At 46.3% G+C, this 11,893-nt stretch overlaps 1 protein-coding gene across 2 annotated transcripts in view; it reads left to right on the top strand.

Annotated features, from left to right (window-relative positions):
* Window positions 1-11,893, top strand: part of Dcps (decapping enzyme, scavenger) — a 64,523-nt gene that overhangs the window by 42,153 nt on the left and 10,477 nt on the right. For both annotated transcript variants that reach the window (XM_029564289.1, XM_008834615.2), the window contains exon 3: window positions 7,415-7,560. In XM_029564289.1, coding sequence (XP_029420149.1) covers window positions 7,415-7,560 — 146 coding nt within the window. The remainder of the gene's footprint in view (window positions 1-7,414; window positions 7,561-11,893) is intronic.

Genomic DNA, 11,893 nt, shown 5'->3' with positions numbered 1-11,893 from the left:
TAGTATTGAGACTGATAATGACTATGGGGACTTTTAAAGTTGGACTAAATGCATTTTGCATTTTTTATGGTCATGAGCCTATGGGAGCCAGGGGGTGGAATGTGATGGTTTGAATGAAAATGTTCCCCATAGGTTCCAAGTGTTTGGACATTTTGTCCCCAGATGATGGCGCTGTTTTGGGAGGTTTTAGAAAGTGTGGCTATCCTTGAGGAAGCATGTCACTGGGGGTGGGCTTAGAGAGTTCTTAAGTCTTACCAGATCTCCAGCTGGTCTCTTGCTTCCTGTGCCTGCATGATGATGTGAAAGCTTAGCTTCTGCTGCTCCTGGTCCAGCCACCTCCAGCCACCATGCCTCCCTGCCATGACAGACTGTAATTCCCCTGGAACTGTAAACTCAAATAAACTCTTGTTTCTATAAGTTGCTCGGGTCAGTGTTTCTATCACAGCAACAGAAAAGTGACTAATACAGAGGGTCTGGGAAAACGTGTACATTGCTCATGTATCTGATGAGTTTTAACATGTCTGAAGATTTATATAAGTAGGAAAATGGATTTGGGGATGAGTTAGTGATGACCTTATAGATAATCAAGTAAAAAAGTAATTACTAATTTTGTGATTGTGCTAACAGGAAAACATAATAGTAGTATACTACTCAGTGTAGAATAACATTCATGTCATAATAGTGTCAGATTTGAACACTGATTTATCAAACGTGATGAAACTTTGGTTAGCATGGGGTTAGGAGGCATGTGACTGGATGTTTGTTGGGTAGGGGGCCAGTCAAATGGAGAGAAATCCTGTCTTCCGGAAAGACGGGCAGTACAGTAATAGCAAAACTCAAAAGAAGTTCCCAGCATGCCTTCAGGAGGCTGGAGACTAAGGGAATAGGGAGAGAGGCATTGTGAAGCAAGCACCTCTTGACCTGCACTTGTGCAGATGTAGCTTGAGTTCAAGATAAAAAGCAAAATTTTAGGGGCTGGAGAGATGGCTCAGCAGTTAAGAACACTGACTGCTCTTGCAGAGGACCCGAGTTCGATTCCCAGCACCCACATAGAAGCTACAAACCATCCTTAACTCCATTTCCAGGGGAATCCGAAGCCCTCTTCTGACCCCTGCGACATTGCACAACACGGGTGCACTCACATACATACAGACAATACACTCATACACATAAAAAAAAAATTTATAAAACACGATGGGCAGGAGGTTTTGTGAGGAGCCCCATGGAACTATGCTTACTGTGTTGTGAACATTTTCAAGGGATCAGTTTTTGAGGGGTTTAAGATTATCTTGGGTGATCTTTTTTTTTGGTCTTTTTGAGACAGGGTCTCTCTGTAGCCCCAGCTGTCCTGGAACTCACTATATAGACCAGGCTGGCCTTGAACTCATAGACATCTGCCTGCCTCTGCCTCCCAAGTGCTGGGGTTAAAGGCATGCTCCACCATGCCCAGCTGGGTGGTCTTTTTTTAAATATATATAAATGTTTTTATTTTTTGAGAATTTCATCTTCACCTCCCAGATCCACCTCCCTTCTCCCAAATTTCATATCCTCTTTTTTTTTTTGTCTTTATACTTCTGGGTGTGGGGCCATTCATTGGAGCGTTGTTGAACTACCAGGAGCCATACCCTTAAAGAAAACTGACTCTCCCTCCCCCAGAAGCCATCAGCTCCTCAGGGGTGGGGGCTCAGTAACTCTTTACCACTCCATGCTTGAATATTGACTGGTTCGATCTTGTGCAGGTGATCTTTTAAAGGACACCAGCAGGAAGGTGTGGCTGGGATGTTTCTTGTTGCTTTTTAAGCCACACAGGAAGGGTTTGGGGCAGAAGAGTTGCCAGGCATTGGTCATGCCCAGCAGCAGATGCTACTTCAGGCTAACTTGCTAGGTGGCATTTGACAGAGTTAGAGATCTCATGTTGGTTTGCAGGCAAGTCTCATCTACTGGCCTGAGAGGGCCACCACTGTGGTGCCAGAGGCTACAGAACGACTTGGGCTTCTGTATCCATTTCCTCTCATGTAAAATGGGATTATCAAATGGTGGCGCATGCCTTTAATCTCAGCGGTCTGGAGGCAGAGGCAGGCAGATCTATCTGCAAGATCTAGGTCAGCCTGGTCTACATATTAAGTTCCAGGCCAACTGAGGTTACAAGGAGACCCTGGCTCAAAACAAAACAAAACAAAACAAAAAAATAAATAAGTAAAGTGGGATTATCATAGTACCCAGTCACTGCTTATGGGAAGTAAATGAGTTAATACACTTACTGGCATAGCATTGTACTTGGTGCATCTGTTAGCAACTGGAGCCAAGGTTCCAAAGGGTGTTGACACCATATCTTAGCTTTTATTTTGGCAAAAAAAAAAAAAGAAGAAAGAAAAAATTTCATCTTACAGGAAAGTTGTGAAAAAAATACAAAGACCTGCCATATAAAACTCCAGTACTTGTTTGTTATTATTTTTGTTTGTTTGGAGACAAGGTCTCTCTGTAGTTGGTCTGGAACTTGTTCTGTAGACCAAGCTGGTCTCACAAAAATCCCTCTGCCACCTGAGTGCTGGGTTTAAAGGGCATGTGCCACCACACCTGGCCCATTATCTGTTTTTAACATTTTGCCACATTTGCTTTTCTCCATCTACTCACATATACGACTACTCTGGATATAAGTATAAAAAGAGGTAAATGGTGGGTTTCAGAAAATCTCACATTTATACAGAGCTGTTATGTGCTGTAGACTGTTGTTAGCTGTGCCTGTTTTGGTGCCCTGTGTGAAGCAGACCCCTTGTCCCCTGTCCAGGATCCACTGCAGCCCCCTCGATCATGTCTGCTTTGTCTCCTTTCATCCGGAGCAATTGCTCGGCCTTTCTTTGTCTTTCCTAGCTTTAACATTTTGTAGATTTTGTTTGTTTAATATTTTATTATTTTAATTTTATGTGTATGAGTGTATTGCCTGCATGGACGTGCACCCATGTTGTGCAGTGCCCTCGGGGATCAGAAGAGGGCCTTGGATCCCCTGGAACTGGAGTTCCAGACAGTAGTTAGCCACCTTGTGGGTGCTGGGAACTGAACCCAGGTCCTCTGCAAGAGCAGCCAGTACTCTTAACTGCTGAGCCATTTCTCCAGTGCCTTGTTTTTTTGAGACAGGTCTCCCTGTGTTGCCCATGCTGGCCTTAAACTCCTGGGTTCCATTGGCCCTCCTGCCTCAGCCTTTCAGGTGTTGGAACTGCAGGCACATGCCATTGGACCCAGTTAATTTTTGGCATTTGAAAAAGTATTAAAACCACTCATTTTGTTGAATACCCCTGCACTTTGACTTTGGGGTTTCCTTGTGGTTGGTTGATTTAGGCTCTGTGTTAGCAGTACCGTTTCAGAAAATCTCACATTTATACAGAGCTGTTATGTGCTGTAGACTGTTGTTAGCTGTGCCTGTTTTGGTGCCCTGTGTGAAGCAGACCCCTTGTCCCCTGTCCAGGATCCACTGCAGCCCCCTCGATCATGTCTGCTTTGTCTCCTTTCATCCGGAGCAATTGCTCGGCCTTTCTTTGTCTTTCCTAGCTTTAACATTTTGTAGATTTTGTTTGTTTAATATTTTATTATTTTAATTTTATGTGTATGAGTGTATTGCCTGCATGGACGTGCACCCATGTTGTGCAGTGCCCTCGGGGATCAGAAGAGGGCCTTGGATCCCCTGGAACTGGAGTTCCAGACAGTAGTTAGCCACCTTGTGGGTGCTGGGAACTGAACCCAGGTCCTCTGCAAGAGCAGCCAGTACTCTTAACTGCTGAGCCATTTCTCCAGTGCCTTGTTTTTTTGAGACAGGTCTCCCTGTGTTGCCCATGCTGGCCTTAAACTCCTGGGTTCCATTGGCCCTCCTGCCTCAGCCTTTCAGGTGTTGGAACTGCAGGCACATGCCATTGGACCCAGTTAATTTTTGGCATTTGAAAAAGTATTAAAACCACTCATTTTGTTGAATACCCCTGCACTTTGACTTTGGGGTTTCCTTGTGGTTGGTTGATTTAGGCTCTGTGTTAGCAGTACCAAGGAGGACTATTGTTTGCACTTTCTGATCACTATGTAATCTGTGGGTGGTGTGGAGATTGCACAGGTGTCTCCTGTCCCCCAGCACATTTTTAACAGTTTGTATATTTATCAATCATTGACTCTTGACTAAACTCCTGAAGTTCAGCTGCAGGTGAGAATCTTGACTGGCATTTAGGTAAATACCAGAGGTGGTTTGTGCCCGCCAATAAGAAACATAATTGGGAAACATACTGATTTTTTATCAAAGAGGCTTTATTCCTTTTGACACAAATGTTCTTCCAAAGTTTGAAGTCTGAAAAGGCCAGATTCATTTGTGCAATAAGTATTGAGTGCTTACTGTATGCCAGGTGTCAGGGACAAGTAGTGAAAACAAACAAGTCAAATCTCTTCCTGGAAGCTGCATTCTCATGGCAAAGCAGTCCGGAAGCTATGCAGTTAGTCAGTGGGAGGGGGAGAAAGGGCAAGGAGGGTCATGGAACCCAATTCATTGGGGCTGTCCAGCTGACCTGAGTCCTGAGTGAGGCAAAAGAGTGGCAGGGATCTTCTGCTAGGGGTATGTGGCTGGCATTGGGAGCCACCGTGCTATGCCCAAAGAAGGGCACATGTCAGTGTCCAGTGGTATAACAGTGGGGCTTTGTGGCTGCAGCAAAAGCAACAGGAAGGAGTGAGAAATGAAGGAACAGGACCACAGCCCTGACAGCAGCATGCAGGGCTCCATTCTGGTCCGAAAGAAGCTGGGCTGAGAGGGCCGCTTGTGGGGTCCCACTGGCCATGCAGAAGCTTCTGGGAAGGCCCTCAAGAAGCCAGCAGTCAGGAAATGAAGCCTTTGGAGTTTCTCCTTGTTGCGGTGGGTGGAAGGCAAGTGAGGGCTGGCTTGGTAAGATTCCTGTTTCCCTGCACCCTGGGTGGCTGGGCCAGGTCCTTGACAAGCCTGGGCAAACAAGGGCTTGTTCTCAGGTCTCTGAAACAGCTAGGAGCCCCAGGCTGTGAGCCCAGAGCTATGTGCCCCCTGCCAGCAGAGTCAGGCTATTCTCCGGTGTCAACCCTGCCTTTGTTCCAGGATGTCTCCCCCACTTTGAGAGAAGTCCCTTGCCAAGGCTCATCTCTCCAAGTCAGGCAGCCAAAGGCACAAAAACAACAAAAGTAGATGCTGGTGGTGGTGCTTTAGGGACCACACTTTAACAGGCAAAGAATCTGAGCCTCTATAATGTCACCAGCAGTAAAGGAGACCCAGTTGGCCACTCTGATTCCAAGCTTAGGTCTCCCCACCATGGTACTTTGCCCCCAGAGCTGAGGGAATGGGATATCTTGTGCTCACTGGAAGTTATATGCTTAGTATATTACCTGCACATGTCTGCTGCACTTTAGAAGAACTGGGCCAGTAGGCAGGCCACTTTCTTGAAAGACCACCAATTTTAGAGTCAGTCTTGGTTCCAGTCTTGACTGCCATGTCTCCAGCATCACACTAAATAAGTTTTGAATCCCTTTTCTTCCTCACCTGTGGAAGCACAGTAAAATCACCTGCATCCTCAAATCCAGTCTGAAAGTGCAGGTTGATTGTTCTTAGAAGGGTGTTGAGGTATATAGGAGTGTTGTTCTTTGGAAGAGCATACCTGAAATCCCAGGGAGAGGGTCAGGACATGTGGATCACTTTTGAAAAATACCTAACTGATTTTGTAACACCAAGTCACCATCCTCCCTGGCCCTGGAGATATGTGTTGAGGTACCATGTTCACGTCAGAGTGGCAATGGTGCCTATGCCAGATGTTACTGAAAATAGCAGGAAGGATTTAACCACAGGCTGGTGTTCCTGGACCAGAGTGTTTGCATATAGTCTGCTCAGGAAAATTACAGGGTTCCCTGATGATTAAAAACTTTGTTTTTCTGGGGCTGGAGAGATGGCTCAGCAGTTAAGAGCAATGGCTGCTCTTGCAGAGGATCCTGGTTTGATTCCCAGCACCCATATGGCGGCTAACAACCATCTCTATCTCCAGTTCCAGGAACCTGATGCCCTCTTCTGACCTCCATGGGCATTGCACAACACGGGTGCACTTACATACATGCAGACAAAACTCATATACATAAATATATATATTGTGGTCTTTTTGAGACAGGGTCTTCCTATAGCCCCAGCTGCCCTGGAACTCACTATGGAGACCAGGCTGGCCTTGAACTCACAGAAATCCGCCTGCCTCTGCCTCCCGAGTGCTGGGATTAAAGGCGTGCACCACCACGCCCAGCTAAAATATTTTTTAAAAAACCCTTTGTTCTTGGATGCAGTTCCAGCACTTGGGAGACAAAGGCAGGATCACTGCAAGCTTGAATTCGGTTTGATCTACTAATGAAATCCAGGCCAGCCTGGACTGTGTGGTGAGATCTGATCTTAAGCAAAGCACAAAGCAAAACTGCTAGGGACAATTTTGCTTCCCAGAGGACATTTGGAAATGTCTGAAGACATTTTGTTGTTACGTGGAGGGTGGGCGCTAACACCCCAGCTAAGGCTGGGCCTCCATTGAAGTAGACATGCTGTAGCACAAACAGTCCCCACCACAGAGCTGACCCAGCCAGTGTTAATGATACCACTGAGAAACCTGGATTGCATGTCCAGCACTTACATTTATTGATTTATTTATTTGTGTGTGTGTGTGTGTGTGTGTGTGTGTGTGTGTGTGTGTGTACAGGTGCATGCATGCAAATATATGCCACAGTGTGCTTGTGGAAGTCAGATGCCAACTTACAGAAGTTGGTTCTATTCTTCTACTATGTGGATCCTAGGGATTAAACTCAGGTCATTAGGCTTGGCTTCATGTGCCTTTTCCTGCAGAGCTATCTTACTAGCTCCACATCCAGCACTTACACATTGTTAACAAGTGCCAGACATTGTTCCAAGTACTTCTCAAGTAATTAACTCACTTCATCTTCCAGTATTATGACATAGGAACTGTTGCTATCCTCTTTTGGCAGATGGGGAAGTCAGGGCACACAGAGGTTAAATAACTGGACCAAATTCCCAGCTAGGGCCACAGTCCTCAGGGTGAATAAGGAGCAGGCAGAGGCAGGCCTTGAGCCTAGACGGCCTGGCTCCCAAGCCCACACTGAGCCACTGAGCTATATTGCACTGCCTCTCCTTAAGGGGGACTACTGGGCCTCAAGCCACATTTCCAGCTTTGAGTCCAGAAAGCCACATACCTAGACATTTGCATGTAGGAAGTGAGAAACCTTTGTTTCCTGTGCCTGAACCATGGAGGGGGAAGGGCCATAGTTAATTTCTTGAGGAGCTAGAGAGCCATCAGTGAAAGCCTAGTCCTGGCTGGGAATGGGGCTTGGCTTCTGAATTTAATGGGCTTGCTTTCCAGTCACAGGTTGTGCTGTGTCATTGTAGACATAAAGACAACCGTGGTGTACCCCGCCACAGAGAAACACCTGCAGAAATACCTGTACCAGGACCTCCACCTGATCCGAGAGACCGGAGATGACTACAAGAACATTACCTTACCCCACCTGGAGTCCCAGAGCCTCAGCATCCAGGTGACTGACTGCAGAGTCTCATAAACAGAGTGCTAATACTGTACCAGGTTTCTCTCTTTCTCTTTCTTCTAGCATCTACGGTCGTCCCAAGGGCCAGTAAGTGTGCCTGCACAGAGAGTATGGCACAACAGTCATAAGTCCTGTCCCATGGAACTCACATCCTGTGCAGAGATAGTACACAAGTACCCAAGGCCTAGACAGTATGTGTGACTATGGGTGCAACGAGGAAAATGAACAGAGTCAGTGGGATAGAGCTCCGAGGCTAGGCTGTTTGCTGTTTTATATGGGATAGTCAGAGCAGGCTTTGTGATCATGGGCCCCTTATGAGATACTGGGTATGTTACCGAGGCTCTCTGAGGAATCAACCCACTGGAGAATTTATATCTGCTCTGCAGCAGCTCTGTAGAGTCCTCCCAGACGGACTGTGCCCGTGCTAAAGATCTTTAAATTGGTAAATCCTACTGTTGGGTTAGATCACTTTGATCCAGCCTCTTATGCTTGCAGCAACCAGCCTGCAGGAGACAAGTCTTAGAACAAAAACTTCGCTGTCAGTCACTGCCTTTATATTCATTCCACAGCAGACGGCACCCTGTTGTTGCTGGTGTGTGTTTTGCACAGGCCTGTGAGCACAGGATGACAGAGTGCTCTAGTGGGCCAGATGCAGGGCTGCTTAGCTCAGATCCTGGCAGTTCCTTGGGTGTAGGCCCAGTGCCAACCAGAGCCTGTGCCTGGAATTGGCCCCATGTGGATACTCACAGTTAAATATGATTGATGCATATTGATGAGTCATTTCCTTGCCCACTCACTGGCTCTTACTGGCTCCTTATCATCATTGCTCACTCGTGTTCTCTTTGGGCCTTTTTCATTACTCCTCCCATACTCAGGGTATGGGGTAGAGTATTCTAGTGTGGGGAGCTCACAGACTTTCCTCCCTGGCTCAGAAGTGTAGACACCAGGTGTGAGGTCTGTGCTATCAGCGGTACAGGGAAGAGTAAGGAGAAGGAGACTGGCAGAGCCTGCGGGAAGCTGTTCCCCTTGGGAGACCATGTGCTGCCAGCCTTCTTCCCAGTGGGTAGGACTCAGCCCAGTCATTAGCCTTGGCCCCCCTGGGCAGCATTTACACACAGTTCCTCTGGCTCAGGTTGTCTTTTTAAACATCTGAGACAAGGTGTCCTAGTTTCTGTTGTAGTGATTAAAATACCCTGACAAAAAGCAATTTAGGGATGAAGGGGTTTATTTTAGCTCACAATTTCAGGTTGCAGTTCATCACTGTGGAGAAGTCACAGAGGTAAGAGCTCCAGACAGTTGGTCACAGTACATCCATAGTCAGGAGCAGAGAGAAAATGAATGCATGCATGGTTAGTACTCAGCTAGCTTTTTTTATTTCTCTATAGTCCGGGGACCAAAACCAGGGAATGGAACTGCCCACTTTTAGGCTGGGTCCTCCTGTTTCAATTAAGGCAATCAAGACAATTCCCCACAGACACAACCAAAGGCCAACCTGGTCTACATAATCTTTCATTGTGACTCTTCCTCCCAGATAATTTTTGGTATATCAAAAAGTTCGGGGATCACAGATACACACCACCATGCCCAGTTTATGTGGTGCTGGGGATTGAACCTTGGGCCTTATCTATGCTAGGCAAGTACTCTACCACCTGAGCTAGATCCCTAGCTTTTCTTTCTTTAAAAAAAAAAAAAAATGTTCTGGGGCTGGAGAGATGACTCAGCGGTAAAGACCACTGACTGCTCTTGCAGAGGACCCAAGTTTGATTCCCAGCACCCACATGGCGGCTATGAACCATCCTTAACTCCAGTTCCAGGAGAATCCAAAGCCCTCTTCTGACCTCCACGGGATTGCACAACATGGGTGCACTCACATACATGCAGGCAATATACTTATACACATAAAATAAAAATAATAAATGGCGGGATAATAAAATATATTTTAAAAAAGTTCTGGTACCTATTCTGTCTTCTGAGTGGAAAAGAAGTGTTTTTCTGTATTCCTAGATAATGTCTGTGTAGGGTCCTGGAAAGACCTTCTGGAACATATGTTCTGTGGGGCTGCTTGCACATATCTGGGATTCAAGAGAAGAGGCCCTTGTCTAACTGCTGTGAGTTATATACCTCACTGTGCATCATCATGCAGTTCTACATGTAATATAAAAGTAACACAGCAGAACTCCATTCTTCCAAATCTTTTTTTTTTTTTTTTTGGCTTTTTAGAGACAGGGTCTCCCTGTGTCCCCAGCTGGCCCAGAACTCACAGAGATCTGCCTGCCTCTGGCCTCCCAATTGCTGGGACCAAAGGTGTATGCTTTTACTGTATGAATTTTTTTTTTTTTTTTTTTTTTTGTTTGTTGAGATAGGGTCTCACTTTGTAGCCCTGGCTGGCCTGGAACTCTCTGTGTAGAATTCACTTTGTAGCTAGACTGGCCCCAAACTCACAGAGATCCACCTGCCTAACCTCCTCCGAGTGCTAGGAATAAAGGCATGCACCACCATGTCTGGCTCTGTTCCTCCAGATTTTGACTGACACAAGTATATGGTGTAGCTAGGAACAATTCCTGTATTATTGGGTGTCTACTGTGTACTAGATCCAGTGCAAGGCTCTGAGGAGAATCCTAGTTAATGAGCCCTTATAAGGGAAGGTGGACATGTAGACGGGCAGTTGTGATAATGACACAGGCCTGCTGGTTGGCTGTACCAGCCCAGTGGTCATGCAGAGTGAGAGGGACCAGTACAGACAGTGGGGCTTCACATGAAGGGGTTCCTGTCCTAGAGTTTTTGTCTCTGGGTTTGTGTGTGTGTGTGTGTGTGTGTGTGTGTGTGTTTGGTCTTTTTGAATCAGGGTCTCTCTGTGTCCCCAGCTGGCCTAGAACTCACTATTTAGACCAGGCTGGCCTGAAACTCACAGAGATCTGCCTGCCTCTGCTTCCCAAGTGCTGGGATTAAAGGTGTGTGCCACCATGCACAGCCTCTCCTTGAGTTTTAAAGGACAAGTACAAATTGACAAGGTGGACAAGCAAAGGGAAGAGCAGGCTCAGAGGCCTGGGGAGCTGGAATCATCTGATGCAATTGGGAGGACTGCAAGGTATTTGGTATGGCTACGTACAGGGTACAGAAGAATCAGTGGAGACAGCCCTGAGTGGCCAGGAAGAGGTCTGTGGACTCTGTGCAGGAGACCAGAAGTTCTGAATCTCTGGAAGAGAGTCTTTAAAATACCATCAGGGATGGGGGCTGGAGAGATGGCTCAGCAGTTTACAGCACTGGCTGCTTTTGCAGGGGACCCAAGTTTGGTTTCCAGCACCCACATGACAGCTAACAATCATCTGTAACTCCAGTTCCAGGGGAATCTGACTCCCCCTTCTGACCTTCAAGGGCATTGCACAACATGGGTACACTTACATGCAGGCAATACATACATACTCATTTGAAAAAATGAGAGAGGCTAGAGAGATGGCTCAGTGGTTAAGAGCACTAACTGCTTTTGCAGAGGACCTGGGTTCGATTCCCAGCACCTATATGGTAGCTACAAACCATCCTTAACTCCAGTTCCAAGGGACTCCAATCCCCTCTTCTGACCTCCAAGGCATTGCATGACACAGATGCACTCACATACATGCAGGTAATACACTCATACACATAAAATTAAAATAATAAATAAAATATATTAAAAAATAAAATTTTTTAAAAATACCAGGGGACTCTCTTCTGTATCTACTGTATGACCCTTCAAGATCTGGAACATGCGCATTTTATTTTTTATTAAATAAATTTTTTATGGGCAAGGGTCTCTCTGTAGCTCAGTTGGCCTGGAATTCGCTATGTAAACCAGATGACCTCGATCTCATGGAGATCCTCCTGCCTGTGTCTTCTGATTGCTGGAATCAAAGATATTTGCCACCATGTCCCACTCAAAAACATCTTTTTTTACATTTTATTTTCTCTGTGTGTGTGTGCATGTGCGTGTGTGCACACTGCATGCGCGTGTGTGCACACTGCATGCATGTGCATGTGCCACGGCACTCGTGGAAGTCAAGGGACAACTTGAGGGAGTCAGTTCTTTTTTTCTATCATTTGGGTTCTAGGGATTGAACTTGGGTCATCAGGCTTGACAGCAAGCATTTTACCCACTGAGCCATCTCTACCAGCTCCAAATGTGTTCATTTGTTTATTTAGAGACAGGGTCTCTCTGAAGCCCTAGCCAGCCTGGAACTCACTAAGTAGACCAGGCTGGCCTTGATCCAACAGAAATCCACCTTCCTCTGTCTCCCAAGTGCTGGGATTAAGGACATGCACCACCGCACCCAGCCATATATATGCATTT

This window comes from Nannospalax galili, unplaced genomic scaffold (genome assembly GCF_000622305.1).
Source record: "Nannospalax galili isolate Female #2095 unplaced genomic scaffold, S.galili_v1.0 scaffold690, whole genome shotgun sequence".
Taxonomy (NCBI): Eukaryota; Metazoa; Chordata; class Mammalia; order Rodentia; family Spalacidae; genus Nannospalax; species Nannospalax galili.
Note: the sequence above shows the minus strand (reverse complement) of the source record. Positions and strands in the feature narration are given on the sequence as shown.